The 21,550-nt window shown below is 45.1% G+C and overlaps 1 protein-coding gene across 3 annotated transcripts in view; it reads left to right on the forward strand.

Moving 5' to 3' along the window:
• The window catches only part of APAF1 (apoptotic peptidase activating factor 1), a 144,448-nt gene that overhangs the window by 34,792 nt on the left and 88,106 nt on the right, over positions 1-21,550 (forward strand). For all 3 annotated transcript variants that reach the window (XM_068106327.2, XM_068106345.2, XM_068106335.2), the window contains exons 6-15: positions 9,718-9,830; positions 11,019-11,150; positions 12,265-12,503; positions 12,611-12,778; positions 15,141-15,266; positions 18,117-18,236; positions 18,930-19,114; positions 19,227-19,353; positions 20,462-20,587; positions 21,184-21,315. In XM_068106327.2, the coding sequence (XP_067962428.2) occupies positions 9,718-9,830; positions 11,019-11,150; positions 12,265-12,503; positions 12,611-12,778; positions 15,141-15,266; positions 18,117-18,236; positions 18,930-19,114; positions 19,227-19,353; positions 20,462-20,587; positions 21,184-21,315 (1,468 nt within the window). The remainder of the gene's footprint in view (positions 1-9,717; positions 9,831-11,018; positions 11,151-12,264; positions 12,504-12,610; positions 12,779-15,140; positions 15,267-18,116; positions 18,237-18,929; positions 19,115-19,226; positions 19,354-20,461; positions 20,588-21,183; positions 21,316-21,550) is intronic.

Below are 21,550 nucleotides of genomic sequence, written 5' to 3' on the forward strand. Positions count from 1 at the left end.
ACTGGACTTTCTCTGTCTGACTGAAACCTGGCAACAACCTCTGGACTACCTCTCACTCAACCTCACTACACCCAAAGGTTACTCATACATCAATAAACCACGCTCGGAGGGCCGAGGTGGTGGAATTGCTGTAATACACCGACAGGACATCAAGACCAGCCTCATCTCCATCTCATCTGCTCCATCATTTGAACACCTGGCTTTTAAACTTTCTGGTCACACACAGTCAGTCATGGCAGTTGTCTACCACCCTCTCAAACCACACCCATAATTCCTGTCTGACTTCTCTTACTTTCTGACCCAGCTCTGTTCCTTCTCCCCCTCAACCCTCCTCCTCGGTGATTTCAATATCCACATGGACTCCACTGACTCCACAATAACCGCTGACTTCATTGATATTCTTAATTGCTTTAACCTTACTCAACATGTCAACTTTCCCACCCATAACTGTGGTCACATTCTGGACCTTGTCTGTTCTATTGGACTAAATCTACACCATCTCTCTGGCTCTGACCTCACCCTCTCCGATCACTTAGCCATCACTATGACCATCAACATCCCCACCCCAGCACCAAGGCAAAAACGCATAATCAACTTCCGTAAGCTAAACTCTCTTTCACCTACCTCATTCTCATCTTACCTCTCCGAAAAAATATCCACCTCTCCCTTCGTTGATTTGCACAGCCCCCCTGACCTCACTGACGACTACAACCACACTCTCTCCTCCTGCCTCGACCAGCTTGCGCCTATAAAAACCAAAACAGTTTCCTTCACCCATTCTGCTCCCTGGTTTACCCCTGAACTCCGCCTGATGAAAACCCGTGCCCGCCAACTTGAAAGACTCCGTAATAAAACAGGTCTCACAATCCACTCCCAAGCCTACAAAGACCACCTGCAGCACTACAAAGATGCCCTCTCCCGCGACCGCTCCACCTACTACTCTCAAATAATCCACTCTGGCTCCGGAAACCCAAAAGCACTCTTCTCCACAATAAACAAACTCCTCAGCCCCCTGGATACCACCACCCAGTCATTCACAGTCGACAACTGTATTTCTTTCCTTTCATTCTTCCAAAGCAAGATAGACAACATCTACAGCAGCTTAACCACCACCGCACCCGCTCCCCCTCAAACCATCTGCCCCCCCTTATCCTGCCAACCCCTATCTCAGTTTTCCCCAGTCTCCCCTACTGACCTCTCTGAACTCCTCACAGGAATGAAAACTGCCACCTGCACTCTGGACCCCATCCCCTCCAGCTTTGTTAAGGCTTGCCTTCCTGCTCTCTCTCCACTTATCACTGCAACGATAAACTCCTCCCTGTCTACTGGCATCGTCCCACCATCCCTCAAAATCGCTGCAGTCACCCCCATTCTGAAAAAACCTGGACTCAACCCTGACACCCCAAATAACTTCAGACCCATCTCCAACCTATCCTTTCTGTCAAAAGTTTTGGAACGCACTGTAGCCACTCAACTCAAACATCACCTCTCTGCCAATAACCTGTATGAAACATTCCAATCCGGATTCCGCCTCAACCACAGTATGGAAACTGCACTCCTCAAAATCACCAACGACCTTCTCCTCTCCTCCGACGCCGGTAACCTCAACATTCTCATCCTTCTCGACCTCAGCGCCGCCTTTGACACCATCAATCACATCATCCTCCTTACCCGACTTGAAACCACCTTTAACATCACTGGCACTGCCCTTTCTTGGATCAATTCATACCTCTCCGACAGGCACCAGTTCATCTCCATCAATAACTGCAAATCCCCCACCGCTCCCCTCCCCCAAGGTGTCCCCCAAGGTTCAGTTCTCGGTCCCCTCCTCTTCATCCTGTACCTGTTCCCCCTTGGTCACTTAATCCGTCGTCATGGTCTCCAATTCCACTGATTTGCCGATGACATCCAGCTTTTCATCTCCGCCAAGTCAATTTCCACCGTCACCCACTCTATCCTGACAAACTGCATTACAGAAATAAAATCCTGGCTTCAAATCAACTTCCTCAAACTTAACTATGATAAATCCGAAATAATCATTATTGGACCAAAAACGCTCCCCAAATCCACCCACAACTTCACCCTCAACATCGACGGTATCCCAGTATCCACCTCCCCGCACATCCGGAATCTTGGCATCATCTTTGACCAAACCCTCTCCTTTGGCAAACACACTAAACAGATCACCAAGACAGCCTTCTTTCATCTGAAAAGCATCGCCCGTCTCCGTCCATCCCTCTCCTCCACGGCTGCAGAAACCCTCATCCACGCCTTCATCACTTCCCGTCTGGACTACTGCAACAGCCTCCTCTATGGTTCACCCTCAAATATCATCAACAAACTTCAATACATTCAGAACTCCGCTGCCCGTCTACTCACCCACTCCTGGGCCCGGGACCACATCACCCCCGTCCTTCACAAGCTACACTGGCTCCCCATCTCCCACAGAATCCAGTACAAAATCCTCCTCCTGACCTACAAAGCCCTTCATAACCTGGCCCCATCCTACCTGACTGACCTGACACACTCCCACCCGCACCCTCCGCTCTGCTGCTGCCAACCTCCTGTCCCCCCCCCCCCCCCCATCCGGACCAAACTCAGATCCTGGGGGGACAGGGCTTTCTCCATCACTGCTCCCACACTCTGGAACTCACTACCTCAAACCATCAGAGACTCCTCCTCACTCACCACATTCAAATCATCACTCAAGACTCACCTGTTCAACACCGCATTCAACCCCTGACCGTCTCTTCTCCTTCTCCTTCCTTTCTGTCTGGTTATTTAATTATGTATTTTTGTCTTTTTTGTCTTTGTTTTACGTACTATGTCAAAGCGTCTTTGGGTTTCTTGAAAAGCGCTACACAAAATAAATGTATTATTATTATTATTATTATTATTATTATTATTATTATTATTATTATTATTATTAAGGGAGAGGAATGAGGAGGACCCCATGGATAGCAACAATGTTGACTGCACGATTTGAGGAAAGTCAGAAATCCAGGAATGAAGGCCTTCTATGCCACGGGCAGAGAGCTTGGCAAGAACATCACGATGACCAGCACCCTTCGCCATCACGATCGACTGTTTCCAGATTCACTTTTATTCTTGAGCTTTTCACTCCATTCTTGAGATTTGTTTCCACACAAGGCGTTTGGTACTCTCTTGCAAAAGACACTGGATCATAATTTCCTATTGTTTCACTGCATAATGGATCAGGAAGCATTCCGTGCACAAACGTCTCCACCAGAGACCACGGAAGGTGATGACCCTGGCCAAACAACCAGTCAACAAAATAATGGGAAAAGGGTTGAACCACCGGCTCTTCTGTGAACTTCTTGAAGAGGTCAACTGTCAATATTCAGACGTTCTTCTACACATCAAGGTGCGGTGGCTTTCCAGGGGAAGAGTGCGTGCGCGTTTGGCATCCTGTCTGAAAGAAAAGAAGGTGTTTATGGGGCAAAAGGGCTGTGAATATGCAGAACTTCCAGATCCTCAGTGGCTACAGCGGTCACTTCATGGTGGACATCACCTCACATTTAAATGGTGTTAAGAGAAAGCTGCAAGGAAAGGCAAACACAGCTCACTTGCTTTTAGAAGACGTGCTCTCAATTTGAGTGAAAACTAGCATCGTCTGAGAGAGACATGGAGACGGGTTCCATTCATTGACCCATCATGGAAACAAACCATGACCCTAAACCGAGAACCTAAGAAAACGTGATACTGAGAATGCAAGAAGCCTTGGCCGGGGGAATTCAGGAATTCAGAAAGGAAAATGCGACTTTATTATTTGTGTTGAAACTTCTTGAAGGAGACACTTCGCAATCAACTTTTCAGGATTTACAAGAGTAGACCGAGCAGAACTAGAACTTAAACTGGGCGATTTGCAGGACAAGGAAGGACGTGCGGAGTTGGACATTCAGAGGTTTAGTGACCAAAGTGGGAAATCTAGATTGGCATAGATGTACCCTGGCACTTCAACATAGATGGACCCTGACACTTCAACATATATGTACCCTGACACTTCAACATAGATGGACCCTGACACTTCAACATAGATGTACCCTGGCACTTCAACATAGATGGACCCTGACACTTCAACATAGATGTACCCTGACACTTCAACATAGATGTACCCTGACACTTCAACATAGATGGACCCTGACACTTCAACATAAATGTACCCTGACACTTCAACATAGATGTACTCTGACAACACTTCAACATGGATGTACCCTGGCACTTCAACATAGATGTATTCTGACAACACTTCAACATAGATGTACTCTGACAACACTTCAACATAGATGTACTCTGACAACACTTCAACATAGATGTACTCTGACACTTCAACATAGATGTACTCTGACAACACTTCAACATGGATGTACCCTGACACTTCAACATAGATGTATTCTGACAACACTTCAACATAGATGTACTCTGACAACACTTCAACATAGATGTACTCTGACAACACTTCAACATAGATGTACTCTGACAACACTTCAACATAGATGTACCCTGGCACTTCAACATAGATGTACTCTGACAACACTTCAACATAGATGTACCCTGGCACTTCAACATAGATGTACTCTGACAACACTTCAACATAGATGTACTCTGACAACACTTCAACATAGATGTACCCTGACAACACTTCAACATAGATGTATCCTGACAACACTTCAACATAGATGTATCCTGACAACACTTCAACATAGATGTACTCTGACAACACTTCAACATAGATGTACTCTGACAACACTTCAACATAGATGTATCCTGACGACACTTCAACATAGATGTATCCTGACAACACTTCAACATAGATGTATCCTGACAACACTTCAACATAGATGTACTCTGACAACACTTCAACATAGATGTATCCTGACAACACTTCAACATAGATGTATCCTGACAACACTTCAACATAGATGTATCCTGACAACACTTCAACATAGATGGACCCTGACACTTCAACATAGATGTACCCTGACACTTCAACATAGATGTACTCTGACAACACTTCAACATGGATGTATGCTGACACTTCAACATAGATGTATTCTGACAACACTTCAACATAGATGTACTCTGACAACACTTCAACATAGATGTATCCTGACAACACTTCAACATAGATGTATCCTGACAACACTTCAACATAGATGTATCCTGACAACACTTCAACATAGATGTATCCTGACAACACTTCAACATAGATGTACTCTGACAACACTTCAACATAGATGTACCCTGACAACACTTCAACACATGTATCCTGACAACACTTCAACATAGATATATCCTGACAACACTTCAACATAGATGTATCCTGACAACACTCCAACATAGATGTATCCTGACAACGCTTCAACATAGATGTATCCTGACAACGCTTCAACATAGATGTACCCTGACAACACTTCAACATAGATGTACTCTGACAACACTTCAACATGGATGTATGCTGACACTTCAACATAGATGTATTCTGACAACACTTCAACATAGATGTACTCTGACAACACTTCAACATAGAAGTATCCTGACAACACTTCAACATAGATGTATCCTGACAACACTTCAACATAGATGTATCCTGACAACACTTCAACATAGATGTATCCTGACAACACTTCAACATAGATGTACTCTGACAACACTTCAACATAGATGTACCCTGACAACACTTCAACACATGTATCCTGACAACACTTCAACATAGATGTATCCTGACAACACTTCAACATAGATGTATCCTGACAACACTCCAACATAGATGTATCCTGACAACGCTTCAACATAGATGTATCCTGACAACGCTTCAACATAGATGTACCCTGACAACACTTCAACATAGATGTACCCTGACAACACTTCAACATAGATGTATCCTGACAACACTTCAACATAGATGTATCCTGACAACACTTCAACATAGATGTATCCTGACAACACTTCAACATAGATGTATCCTGACAACACTTCAACATAGATGTACTCTGACAACACTTCAACATAGATGTATCCTGACAACACTTCAACATAGATGTATCCTGACAACACTTCAACATAGATGTATCCTGACAACACTTCAACATAGATGGACCCTGACACTTCAACATAGATGTACCCTGACACTTCAACATAGATGTACTCTGACAACACTTCAACATGGATGTATGCTGACACTTCAACATAGATGTATTCTGACAACACTTCAACATAGATGTACTCTGACAACACTTCAACATAGATGTATCCTGACAACACTTCAACATAGATGTATCCTGACAACACTTCAACATAGATGTATCCTGACAACACTTCAACATAGATGTACCCTGACAACACTTCAACACATGTATCCTGACAACACTTCAACATAGATGTATCCTGACAACACTTCAACATAGATGTATCCTGACAACACTTCAACATAGATGTATCCTGACAACACTTCAACATAGATGTACTCTGACAACACTTCAACATAGATGTATCCTGACAACACTTCAACATAGATGTATCCTGACAACACTTCAACATAGATGTATCCTGACAACACTTCAACATAGATGTACCCTGACAACACTTCAACACATGTATTCTGACAACACTTCAACATAGATGTATCCTGACAACACTTCAACATAGATGTATCCTGACAACACTTCAACACAGATGTACCCTGACAACACTTCAACATAGATGTATCCTGACAACACTTCAACATAGATGTATCCTGACAACACTTCAACATAGATGTACCCTGACAACACTTCAACATAGATGTACTCTGGTACTTCAACATAGATGTACCTTGACAACACTTCAACACAGATGTATCCTGACAACGCTTCAACATAGATGTACCCTGACAACACTTCAACATAGATGTACCCTGACAACACTTCAACATAGATGTACCCTGACAACACTTCAACATAGATGTACCCTGACAACATTTCAACATAGATGGACTCTGGTACTTCAACATAGATGTACTCTGGTACTTCAACATAGATGTACTCTGGTACTTCAACATAGATGTACCCTGGTACTTCAACATAGATGTACCCTGGTACTTCAACATAGATGTACCCTGGTACTTCAACATAGATGTAACCTGGCACTTCAACATAGATGTACTCTGGTACTTCAACATAGATGTAACCTGGCACTTCAACATAGATGTTCCCTGGTACTTCAACATAGATGTACTCTGGTACTTCAACATAGATGTAACCTGGCACTTCAACATAGATGTAACCTGGCACTTCAACATAGATGTACTCTGGTACTTTAACACAGATCTACGGATGATTCTACAAAACAAGACTAAATTGTGTTTGAAGTTTGGAATTCTTTCCCAACACCTTCCGTAACATGAAGAGGTGTGCACTTGGCATTATGTCCGTCCATGGATCTACTTACCTCTACAATTAGGTGTTTTCAAATGTATATTTCACATAAATCACAGAGAAACTAATTGTACAAGTCGAGTTTACAGTCCTGCTTGAGAATGAAAACGACACATACTGGCCGAGCATCGAACGACTCTCCAAAGAAAATATACAGCAGAAATCACTAAATATGGCTAATCTGACTCAATACACCGCAGAAAATGTGATGGGCCTTTTCATTGATAGCGACTCAACAAACGTTTATTGTGTTACAAATCGATGTGTCTTTGTCCTGTTATTCCATTATTGAAATGGGGTTTACGTTCATTGTGGCTCTTAAGTTATTGCGTTTTTGACCGAATTTGAAAAAATGGCTCTTCATGTTATTTGGGTTGCTGACTACTGGGACCATCCTATAACACAGAAGTAAGTAAGTGTGCCCTCTGTGCACCATCCTATAACACAGAAGTAAGTAAGTGTGCCCTCTGTGCACCATCCAAAACACAGAAGTAAGTAAGTGTGCCCTCTGTGCACCATCCGATAACACAGAAGTAAGTAAGTGTGCCCTCTGTGCACCATCCTATAACACAGAAGTAAGTAAGTGTGCCCTCTGTGCACCATCCTATAACACAGAAGTAAGTAAGTGTGCCCTCTGTGCACCATCCGATAACACAGAAGTAAGTAAGTGTGCCCTCTGTGCACCATCCTATAACACAGAAGTAAGTAAGTGTGCCCTCTGTGCACCATCCGATAACACAGAAGTAAGTAAGTGTGCCCTCTGTGCACCATCCTATAACACAGAAGTAAGTAAGTGTGCCCTCTGTGCACCATCCTATAACACAGAAGTAAGTAAGTGTGCCCTCTGTGCACCATCCGATAACACAGAAGTAAGTAAGTGTGCCCTCTGTGCACCATCCTATAACACAGAAGTAAGTAAGTGTGCCCTCTGTGCACCATCCTATAACACAGAAGTAAGTAAGTGTGCCCTCTGTGCACCATTCTTTAACACAGAAGTAAGTAAGTGTGCCCTCTGTGCACCATCCTATAACACAGAAGTAAGTAAGTGTGCCCTCTGTGCACCATCCTATAACACAGAAGTAAGTAAGTGTGCCCTCTGTGCACCATCCGATAACACAGAAGTAAGTAAGTGTGCCCTCTGTGCACCATCCAAAACACAGAAGTAAGTAAGTGTGCCCTCTATGCACCATCCGATAACACAGAAGTAAGTAAGTGTGCCCTCTGTGCACCATCCTATAACACAGAAGTAAGTAAGTGTGCCCTCTGTGCACCATCCTATAACACAGAAGTAAGTAAGTGTGCCCTCTGTGCACCATTCTTTAACACAGAAGTAAGTAAGTGTGCCCTCTGCGCACGATCCTTTAACACAGAAGTAAGTAAGTGTGCCCTCTGTGCACGATCCTATAACACAGAAGTAAGTAAGTGTGCCCTCTGCGCACGATCCTATAACACAGAAGTAAGTAAGTGTGCCCTCTGTGCACCATCCAAAACACAGAAGTAAGTAAGTGTGCCCTCTGTACACCATCCTACAACACAGAATTAAGTAAGTGTACCCTCTGTGCACCATCCTATAACACAGAAGTAAGTAAGTGTGTCCTCTGTGCACCATCCGATAAACACAGAAGTAAGTAAGTGTGCCCTCTGTGCACCATCTGATAAACACAGAAGTAAGTAAGTGTGCCCTCTGTGCACCATCCTACAACACAGAAGTAAGTCAGTGTGCCCTCTGTGCACCATCCTATAACACAGAAGTAAGTAAGTGTGCCCTCTGTGCACCACCCTATAACACAGAAGTAAGTAAGTGTGCCCTCTGTGCACCACCCTATAACACAGAAGTAAGTAAGTGTGCCCTCTGTGCACCATCCGATAAACACAGAAGTAAGTAAGTGTGCCCTCTGTGCACCATCCTACAACACAGAAGTAAGTCAGTGTGCCCTCTGTGCACCATCCTGTAACACAGAAGTAAGTAAGTGTGCCCTCTGTGCACCATCCTACAACACAGAAGTAAGTCAGTGTGCCCTCTGTGCACCATCCTATAACACAGAAGTAAGTAAGTGTGCCCTCTGTGCACCACCCTATAACACAGAAGTAAGTAAGTGTGCCCTCTGTGCACCACCCTATAACACAGAAGTAAGTAAGTGTGCCTTCTGTGCACCATCCTGTAACACAGAAGTAAGTAAGTGTGCCCTCTGTGCACCATTCTATAACACAGAAGTAAGTAAGTGTGTCTGAGTCCATTTCCAGGTTTGTTCCATTCATTGAGGTACCTGTCACGTCACAGGTCCTTGCTGGTTCTCGATGATGTCTGGAGCACTCACGTGATTGAAGTGTTTGATGTGCAAGGACGTATCATGGTGACAACACGTGACAGTCGAGTGGCTGATTATGCACATGGTAATATATGTTTCGCTGTTTATCTTCACAAATGGTAAACACTGCATGCAAAGTCTCTCCACAAACCCCCAATCTGAGGATTGCTAGCCCCTCACCCCACACCCCCAATCTGAGGGCTGCTGGTCCCTCACCCAACATTCACAATGTTGGACTGCTGGGCCTCACCCCACACTCCCAATCTTAGAGATGCTAGTCCCTCTCCCCACACACCCAATCTGAGAGATTCTAGTCCCTCACCCCACACTCCCAATCTGAGGACACACCCCACTCCTCCACAGTGTGTGAATTACTAGTCCCTCACCCCAATCCTACCCCCCCTCACAGTGTGTGAATTGCTAGTCCCTCACTCCAACCCTCCCCTCCACAGTGTGTGAATTACTAGTCCCTCACTCCAATCCTCCCCTCCACAGTGTGAATTACTAGTCCCTCACCCCAATCCTCCCCTCCACAGTGTATGAATTGCTATTCCCTCACCCCAATCCTCCCCTCCACAGTGTGTGAATTACTAGTCCCTCACTCCAATCCTCTCCTCCACAGTGTGTGAATTACTAGTCCCTCACTCCAATCCTCCCCTCCACAGTGTGAATTACTAGTCCCTCACTCCAATCCTCCCCTCCACAGTGTGTGAATTACTATTCCCTCACCCCAATCCTCCCCTCCACAGTGTGTGAATTACTAGTCCCTCACTCCAATCCTCCCCTCCACAGTGTGAATTACTAGTCCCTCACCCCAATCCTCCCCTCCACAGTGTGTGAATTACTAGTCCCTCACTCCAATCCTCCCCTCCACAGTGTGAATTGCTATTCCCTCACCCCAATCCTCCCCTCCACAGTGTGTGAATTACTAGTCCCTCACCCCAATCCTCCCCTCCACAGTGTGAATTACTAGTCCCTCACTCCAATCCTCCCCTCCACAGTGTGAATTACTAGTCCCTCACCCCAATCCTCCCCTCCACAGTGTGTCAATGCTTAACCTCATTCCTTTCCTGGTGAATGCTGAGAAACCAAACCTTTGCCCTCCTCTTCCCTCATCCATCCCCAATATCATTTTACCCCACACTAAGTCACGCTACCTTGCTTGTTTTGATAATGGAGTAACTTCAGATCGATATAACTCAAACATCTTTTTCACTTTCATTAACGTGATAATTTCAGAGTGCTTATGGATTGTTTTCATTTTACTCCAAAGGAAATATCTACAAGACAGAAGTTGAGAATGAGATGAAAGAACATCAATGCCTGCAGATACTGTCTGGTTGGATTCACCTTCCCACGTGTGAGTTGCCAGTCGAGGCCCAACTCATCATCAAAGAAACCAAAGGTAATACGTGATTACATTTGCATTTATTCCTACTGACCGAAACTCCATTCATCCTGACCAAGTGAGGCCATTTTATTTATGCCATTACATGATGTGAGGCTTTGACAACAGTGCTATATGACCTCATGACTCACGAGGACCCATCATATGACCTCACGACTAATGCAAACCCATCATATAACCTCACGACTCACGAGGAACATTGACATGACCTCACGACTCGCATGGACCCATCATATCACCTCACGACTAGTGTGGACCCATCATATAACCTCACGACTCACGAGGACCCATCATATAACCTCACGACTCACATGGACCCATCATATAACCTCACGACTAGCGTGGACCCGTTATATAACCTCACTTCTCACGTGGACCCATCATATCACCTCACGACTCATGAGGACCCATCATATGACCTCACGACTCACATGGACCCATCATATAACCTCACGACTAGCGTGGACCCGTTATATAACCTCACTTCTCACGTGGACCCATCATATCACCTCACGACTCATGAGGACCCATCATATGACCTCTCGACTCACATGGACACATCATATGACCTCACGACTCACGAGGATCCATCATATGACCTCACGACTCACGTGGATCCATGATATAACCTCACGACTCACGAGGACCAATCGTATGACCTCACGACTAACAAGGATCCATCATATAATCTCACGACTCACGAGGACCAATCATATGACCTCATCACTCACGTGGACATATCATGTAACTTTACGACTCAGGACGACCCAACATATGACCTCACGACTCATGAGAACCCATTGGTGGTTAAAACCATTGTTAGCGCAATTGCAATTTTTTCATAAAGTTCTTCACCCAAACGTTCCTGTTTCTTCACACTCTACCTGCCATTTTCCACCTTGCACACACAACTTCTGTTGCTGCATCTTATTTGGCTGGTTTGGGTTTTTGAAGGTTCTCCTTTAGTCGGTAACCGTTCCTTGGTTGAGAAGTTTCGTGTCATTCTCTCTCGCTCTGTCATCACCATGATTCTTTCCAAACCACATAGAGTCATGACACATGAACTCAATGAATATTATTTAATGTCTGATGTTGTTCTCACCTTTTCAAGGTTCTCCTCTGGCTGTGTCCCTGATCGGTGCTCAGCTGAAGGATTTCCCAAATCGATGGCAATATTATTTGAAGCAGTTACAACAGCGAAAGTTCCAGCGGATCAAACGCCGTTCTTCATACGGGTATGAAGCTTTGGACGAGGCAATAGCAATAAGTGTCCGGAGACTTTCGGATGACGATCGAAAATACTACAAATATCTGGCTGTGTTCAAGAAAGAAACCGATATTTTGAGTTCGGTGAGTATTTTGTTCAATGAGCATTTGTCCATTTCCATTGTGCTTTGTTGTTGTGGAGTTTTCAAATAATGGTTTTTTTTCTGAACTTTCAAATAATGGTTTTGTAGGTGCTGTCCATGCTGTGGGACGAAGACATTGAGGACGTTGAGGACATAATGCATGTGTTTGTTACAAAGTCAATGGTGCGGCACCATTATGATGGGCAACATATCATGTACCGGCTTCATGATCTGCAGCATGCTGTTCTTTATGATATGCACAGGAAGGAAATGCCGGTAGGTATCGGGGACAGAGAGGGGTTGAGGAATGGGGATGGGGGTGGGAGGAGCTCGTGAGGCTCCGGCACGGTTGAGTCTCTCACATGGCACAGCTTCAGCCAGTGTGTGATATCTACGTGTATCTTTGTCATGTATGTGATTTATAGATGAGCTCCACTATGACGCTTCGGTTGATGTAAAATAAACTAACGGACACATTATCTTTAGGCTTGCCTCAAAGACTTGGGCCACATTCTTTAGACTTGGCTCTGAGACTTGGTCCACATTCTTTAGACTTGGCTCTGAGACTTGGGCCACATTCTTTAGACTTGGCTCTGAGACTCGGGCCACATTCTTTAGACTTGGCTCTGAGACTTGGTCCACATTCTTTAGACTTGGCTCTGAGACTTGGGCCACATTCTTTAGACTTGGCTCTGAGACTTGGGCCACATTCTTTAGGCTTGGCTCTGAGACTTGGGCCACATTCTTTAGGCTTGGCTCTGAGACTTGGGCCACATTCTTTAGGCTTGGCTCTGAGACTTGGGCCACATTCTTTAGACTTGGCTCTGAGACTTGGGCCACATTCTTTAGGCTTGGCTCTGAGACTTGGGCCACATTCTTTAGGCTTGGCTCTGAGACTTGGGCCACATTCTTTACACTTGGCTCTGAGACTTGGTCCACATTCTTTAGACTTGGCTCTGAGACTTGGGCCACATTCTTTAGACTTGGCTCTGAGACTTGGTCCACATTCTTTAGACTTGGCTCTGAGACTTGGTCCACATTCTTTAGACTTGGCTCTGAGACTTGGTCCACATTCTTTAGACTTGGCTCTGAGACTTGGGCCACATTCTTTAGACTTGGCTCTGAGACTTGGTCCACATTCTTTAGACTTGGCTCTGAGACTTGGTCCACATTCTTTAGACTTGGCTCTGAGACTTGGTCCACATTCTTTAGACTTGGCTCTGAGACTTGGGCCACATTCTTTAGACTTGGCTCTGAGACTTGGGCCACATTCTTTAGACTTGGCTCTGAGACTTGGTCCACATTCTTTCGTCTTGGCTCTGAGACTTGGTCCACATTCTTTAGACTTGGCTCTGAGACTTGGTCCACATTCTTTAGACTTGGCTCTGAGACTTGGTCCACATTCTTTAGACTTGGCTCTGAGACTTGGGCCACATTCTTTAGACTTGGCTCTGAGACTTGGTCCACATTCTTTAGACTTGGCTCTGAGACTTGGTCCACATTCTTTAGACTTGGCTCTGAGACTTGGTCCACATTCTTTAGACTTGGCTCTGAGACTTGGGCCACATTCTTTAGACTTGGCTCTGAGACTTGGTCCACATTCTTTAGACTTGGCTCTGAGACTTGGGCCACATTCTTTCGTCTTGGCTCTGAGACTTGGTCCACATTCTTTAGACTTGGCTCTGAGACTTGGGCCACATTCTTTAGACTTGGCTCTGAGACTTGGTCCACATTCTTTAGACTTGGCTCTGAGACTTGGGCCACATTCTTTAGACTTGGCTCTGAGACTTGGGCCACATTCTTTAGACTTGGCTCTGAGACTTGGTCCACATTCTTTCGTCTTGGCTCTGAGACTTGGTCCACATTCTTTAGACTTGGCTCTGAGACTTGGGCCACATTCTTTAGACTTGGCTCTGAGACGTGGTCCACATTCTTTAGACTTGGCTCTGAGACTTGGGCCACATTCTTTAGACTTGGCTCTGAGACTTGGGCCACATTCTTTAGACTTGGCTTTGAGACTTGGGCCACATTCTTTAGACTTGGCTCTGAGACTTGGGCCACATTCTTTAGACTTGGCTCTGAGACTTGGGCCACATTCTTTAGACTTGGCTCTGAGACTTGGGCCACATTCTTTAGGCTTGGCTCTGAGACTTGGTCCACATTCTTTAGAATTGGCTCTGAGACTTGGGCCACATTCTTTAGACTTGGCTCTGAGACTTGGGCCACATTCTTTAGACTTGGCTCTGAGACTTGGGCCACATTCTTTAGACTTGGCTCTGAGACTTGGGCCACATTCTTTAGACTTGGCTCTGAGACTTGGGCCACATTCTTTAGACTTGGCTCTGAGACTTGGTCCACATTCTTTCGTCTTGGCTCTGAGACTTGGGCCGCATTGTCCAAAGGCGATCACTTGTTCTCACATCCGTGTGATCGATCACTTGTTCTCATATCCGTGTGATCGATCACTTGTTCTCATATCCGTGTGATCGATCACTTGTTCACATATCCGTGTGATCGATCACTTGTTCACATATCCGTGTGATCGATCACTTGTTCTCATATCCGTGTGATCGATCACTTGTTCACATATCCGTGTGATCGATCACTTGTTCTCATATCGATGTGTCCAATTTTGCAGGCACTGCATGAGGAGTTACTCTGCAAGTACAGGCAAAGGTGTGCGGATGATTTCACCCAGCTACCTAATGATGGATATATTTACCACTACCTGTGTTACCACTTGGTGCAAGCAGGTCAGCTGGAGGTACGTTTGAGTAATCATAAGTTCACTTGGAGAAGGTGTTTGTCACTTTAACCATTAATTAATTATGTTTATTTGCTCTTACATCGAATAAAAAGCAGTGCCCTATGTAAATAAATAAAATTACCTTGTGTAGTGCAGCTTGTCGTGGTATGCGGAGGGGAGGTGGAGGTTGTCGTGGTATGCGGAGGGGAGTTGGAGGTTGGCGTGGAATGCGGAGGGGAGTTGGAGGTTGTCGTGGTATGCGGAGGGGAGTTGGAGGTTGTCGTGGTATGCAGAGGGGAGTTGGAGGTTGTCGTGGTATGCGGAGGGGAGTTGGAGGTTGTCGTGGTATGCGGAGGGGAGTTGGAGGTTGTCGTGGTATACGGTGGGGAGGTGGAGGTTGTCGTGGTATGCGGAAGGGAGATGGAGGTTGTCATGGTGTGCGGAGGGGAGTTGGAGGTTGTCGTGGTATGCGGAGGGGAGATGGAGGTTGTCGTGGTATGCGGAGGGGAGTTGGAGGTTGGCGTGGAATGCGGAGGGGAGTTGGAGGTTGTCGTGGTATACGGAGGGGAGTTGGAGGTTGTCGTATGCAGAGGGGAGTTGGAGGTTGTCGTGGTATGCGGAGGGGAGTTGGAAGTTGTAGTGGTATACGGAGGGGAGTTGGAGGTTGTCGTGGTATGCAGAAGGGAGATGGAGGTTGTCGTGGTATGCGGAGGGGAGTTGGAGGTTGTCGTCGTATGCGGAGGGGAGGTGGAGGTTGTCGTGGTATACGGAGGGGAGTTGGAGGTTGTCGTGGTATGCGGAGGGGAGTTGGAGGTTGTCGTGGTATGCGGAAGGGAGATGGAGGTTGTCGTGGTATGCGGAGGGGAGTTGGAGGTTGTCGTCGTATGCGGAGGGGAGTTGGAGGTTGTCGTGGTATACGGAGGGGAGTTGGAGGTTGTCGTGGTATGCAGAGGGGAGTTGGAGGTTGTCGTGGTATGCGGAGGGGAGATGGAGGTTGTCGTGGTATGCGGAGGGGAGATGGAGGTTGTCGTGGTATGCGGAAGGGAGATGGAGGTTGTCGTGGTATGCGGAGGGGAGTTGGATGTTGTCGTGGTATGCAGAGGGGAGTTGGAGGTTGTCGTGGTATGCGGAGGGGAGATGGAGGTTGTCGTGGTATGCGGAGGAGAGATGGAGGTTGTCATGCCTAGCGGGTCTCTAGCGGTACTCCGTGATGAGTGTATGATTGTGTTATTGATTTGGTTGTAGTGAGGAGTGTATGATTGTGTTATTGATCTGGTTGTAGTGAGGAGTGTATGATTGTGTTATTGATCTGGTTGTAGTGAGGAGTGTATGTTTGTGTTATTGATCTGGTTGTAGTGATTAGTGTATGATTGTGTTATTGATTTGGTTTTAGTGATGAGTGTATGATTGTGTTATTGATCTGGTTGTAGTGAAGAGTGTATGATTGTGTTATTGATCTGGTTGTAGTGAGGAGTGTATGATTGTGTTATTGATCTGGTTGTAGTGAGGAGTGTATGATTGTGTTATTGATCTGGTTGTAGTGAGGAGTGTATGATTGTGTTATTGATCTGGTTGTAGTGATGAGTGTATGATTGTGTTATTGATCTGGTTGTAGTGAGGAGTGTATGATTGTGTTATTGAACTGGTTGTAGTGAGGAGTGTATGATTGTGTTATTGATCTGGTTGTAGTGAGGAGTAGTGTATGATTGTGTTATTGATCTGGTTATAGTGAAGAGTGTATGATTGTGTTATTGATCTGGTTGTAGTGATGAGTGTATGATTGTGTTATTGAACTGGTTGTAGTGAGGATTATATGATTGTGTTATTGATCTGGTTGTAGTGAGGAGTGTATGATTGTGTTATTGATCTGGTTGTAGTGAGGATTGTATGATTGTGTTATTGATCTGGTTGTATTGAGGAGTGTATGATTGTGTTATTGATCTGGTTGTCGTGAAGGTTGTATGATTGTGTTATTGATCTGGTTGTAGTGAGGAGTGTATGATTGTGTTATTGATCTGGTTGTAGTGATGAGTGTATACAACATGCATTTTAAAGGCCATTTTCCCTGCTAGAGCAGGGGTTAGCCTTGCAGTCCCCATGACAATCTTCTCCATTTTGCCCTATTTTCTGCATCTCTCCTTGTTAACCCCCTTGCCCGCATTTCTTCTTCCACCATCTTTAGCCAAGTCTTTCTCGGTCTTCCCCGTCCTCTACTTCCTTCTACATTCATTCCCATCACTCTTCTCAACCAGTCACTTTCATCCTTCCTCAACACATGACCAAACCATCTCAACCTGTTCCTCTTCACAGCATCAATCACAGGCTCTATTCCCATCATCTTTCGCAATTCATCATTTGTCTTCCTCTCTCTCAACGATACTCCGCACATCCATCGAACCATTCACATTTCCACCCTTTCCAACCTTCGTTGCTGCTCTACGTTCATTACCCATGTCTCGCTTCCATAAATCATAACACTTCTCACACATGCAGCATACACCTTTCCCTTCAGCTTCAGCGACACTCCCCTCATCATCAGCACGCCACTCAGTTCCCGAAACTTCTTCCATGCACATCTCACTCTAGCAACCGTTGCCGAGTCTGATCCACCTTCTCCATTCAGCATGTCTCCGAGGTAGCAAAATGTTTTCACACCTTCCACCTTCACACCGTCTCCAAGATCCAACTCAACATTTCCTCCATCTGCAGCTCCCTCTGTGCACACCTTACATTTGAATGTAGCTGCCACACTGGTTATGTAGTGATGAGTGTATGATTGTGTTATTGATCTGGTTGTCGTTAGTTGTTTATTTCCAGCTATTTAAAAGTGTTCCCTTGGTAAGGTGATTCCAGTCCTTGTATATTCAGAACCTCCGTAGGTTGATGTTTTCTCTTGACTGGATCAACTCCAAATTGAGGATGGTTGGTGTCCAGCATTTTGTTGGAGAGTTGTTGCAGTTCAAGAACGATCTGTGTTCGTCGGGAGAGGTAACTCACTGATGCTAGCTGTAGGTTTGTATGTTCATAAAGTTCAATATTTGTTGTTTATTGTTATTGTTGTTATTATTATTATTATTACTAGCAACGGTACCCGTCCTATGGGCGGGGCTTCAATTGGGAAGCCCAAATGAAAAGGCAAAATACCAGAAGGCTTTTTTTAATTTTAAACGATTCATATGAACATCCGTTGAATCATATCACATGCAAATCATCTAAACAGCAAATCATCTAAACAGTAAATCATCTAAACAGTACATGGGGCCCATTTTGAAAAAAGATTGAATTCTGCAAAACGGAAGCGGCCGCTACACCTGTTTCTCAGTCGCTTTGCACACTCTGCCATGTTACTTCGGAGCCGCACGTTTATATAGGAAGAGTTCGTCAGGAGTCGATCTACTCTCTCCTGGTACGTAGAATTTCAAAAAAAGCCACATCACTGTTCATATCGGTAAATATTATTCCATCGTGTTTGGAAAAATTGGAAACCTTGGAAAACTTGGAAAAACAATATAGCCTATTTTACTCCCAGGGTTCCAGGAATACCCACCCAAAATATCGTTGCGATTGGTTGAGCCGTTTTTGCGGTACCTTCGAATGGACGGACGGACATTTGGTGAATTTTAGTAAGATTATATTATTATTATTATTATTATTATTATTATGTTTTTTTGTGTTGTACAGAGTGCTGCTGACACATGGCAAGATTTCATTGACTTTTTATCTCCTAATGGGCACCTGTTGGTGGCCCGCGAGATGCCGGACGTCTGGCAGCTGGCCCTCAGTGAGCCGGTCTCCTCGGAGGTGTATGCTCAAGGTTTGCGGAAAGTGCAAGAGCAAGGCGATGGCCGCGTTTACGTGAAATGGCTGTAAGCATGTTGTACAAACACGTTACTGGCCGATGGGTTCTCAAGAATGGCTCTATGATGTCAGGCGTGTGAAGTTTGTGAGCCTTCATTTTGCTGGATTACTTGTTTTCAGAAACAAGGCCTCGGCACCAAAGCTCTTTTGGAAAACGTTCCGTGTACACACTGGTGCGGTGTATGGTGCGTGTTTCTCACCCAGTGGAGAGTTGGTCGCATCCTGTGGCGGAGATCGCTACCTCAAGGTATTTTAATAGATGAAGGCTTCTAGGAATTGGTCAAATAGCAATTTTTCTCTGAAATACATATTAGAGGAGTACAATGAACCACCGGAGGTTTCTACTGTCATCTCGGTGTTAACGGATTGCTTGGGTCACATCCTTGTTATAATGTGAGGTGGAGGTGGAGGAGGAGGAGGAGGAGGAGGAGGAGGAGGAGGATGGTTGGTTTGGGTAGTGTTAATGAGGATGGAAAATATTTCCGATAAGGATGAAGGATGACCTGAGGTGGTGGAGCAACGCCCGCTTGAAGTAATGGAGCGAGGAGTGGGATTTTACAACCCCAGGGAGGTGGTTACACAGACGAGAGAAAAGAGGAATAAATGCGTTGAGGTGTGATAATCCTGGATGTTGGGAGTTTAGCCAGGAGGGAGTTACTGGAAGAATGCTTGTGTACCGGAGGAGCTGCGGAGGGTGGGAGGGCTGAGAGAGAGAGAGAGAGAGAGAGATCGGACAGAACTGCAACGGAAGAGAGGAGGGAAAATACAGGCCATGGACCTGTCTTTCTTTGAAAGCAACAGACTTTGTGCTCGGCCTCATCGTCGTAGGTTCAAATAATGCTGAGATCTTTCCACAGAATCCAGAAGAGACAGATATGATGCTGGACCCCCACCCGTAGGAGAAAGCAGTATTCTATGGAACAATGGACAATGGCCTTGTAGACTGAGCGAGTACAAAATTTTCAAGGAATTAATTTGAATGATGGAAGATACCCAGTCTGCCAAGCAGAGGGATGTGGATACTGTATGTCACAATGCGGAATCATTTGAAAAACGCAGAGAGGGTTTTCCAGAGCATCGGAGAGGTCATTAATATGGATTAGAAACAAGACTGGGCCCAAAACCCTGCTTTGGAAAACCCCAGCCTTCACTGCGAGAGGGAATGAGAGGGGGATTGATGGCAACATGTTTACTGCGTGAGTGGAGCAAGTGAGGAATCCAGGAATGGGGTGACCTTGTACCCGACAGACCGAGAGCTTGGTGAGCAGTACAGTGTTTTAGTGCGTTGTATTTGCAACACACAGTATGGTGGAAACCATGAGACTTATGAATGAATGTGTGCCATTACTTTACAGGTGTGGAAGGCTGAAACAGGGGAGGAGCACCTCTCCGTGAAGGTGCATCTTGACCTTGTGCTGTCGTGCTCGTTTTCTGCTGATGGAAAACAAATTGCAACTTGCTCCGCAGATGGCACAGTGAAGGTGATTGTTGTATGAATGTAGTTCAAGGTTTACCTGTCCTATTTGTTTGAGACTTGTGTGACGGATCACCTCACCGAAGGTTTGCCGAATGGTTGTTGTTCCATGAAGACATTTTTGTGTGAAGTGATGTCTCGTATATGTGCAAAGCATTCTGGACATTCTGAAAATGCTTTGGGACAATATATTGTTTGATGAATGAAAGTGTCGAACCAGTGCATGTTTGCAGGAGATGAGATGCGGATATCAGGAATAGGTGTCATTTGTGGAGTTTTAATGAAACAAAAGGTTTATAAATGGATGTGAAAGTTTGTGCTTCATGGTGTTAAAATCCTTCCTTGTTAAAACATCTCACTTTAAACAGAGCTTTGTATTAATCATTGGAAGTGGAACTACAGTTGGACTCGGCATCCATGAGGTCATTGGGGTGCTAACTTGGACAGAGCCAGATTATTATTCGTTTCCCTAAGAAGGACATTGAATTCATGATTTCCAAGCTAGTAGAAGATAAATAAATAATTAATGCGTTCTTGAAACTATTCCATCTGATTTTGTCTGCACCTCGAGGAGACTTCTTCAATGCTTGTGTTGTACGGCAGGTGTGGAACTCGGAGGATGGAGGGTTGACCATCGAGTACGAAGGTCACGATGAAGATGTGCTGCATTGCAGGTTTTCTCATGATGTCCGCAAGCCGATTCTTGCGTCGTGCTCAAAGGGCTGGGACATAAAGGCATGTAGCGTCCGCTGCGTGGGGCCTTCCACCCTGGCAGTTTGTGTTCATGTTTTAACTTTGCTGAACCTCCCAAAGAGTATTTTTTTTAAAGAAATAACCTCATAGAGTGGGGTCCAGTATCCGGCCGTCTGTCCGTACATACGTACGTCTGTTACCATTTCACTAAAACATATTCTTCTCACAAACTACCCGACCGATTATGGACCAACTTTGGTACGATGCATCAGGACAG

The sequence above is a fragment of the Myxine glutinosa genome, chromosome 1 (genome assembly GCF_964187855.1).
Source record: "Myxine glutinosa chromosome 1, kmMyxGlut1.1, whole genome shotgun sequence".
Classification (NCBI taxonomy): Eukaryota; Metazoa; Chordata; class Myxini; order Myxiniformes; family Myxinidae; genus Myxine; species Myxine glutinosa.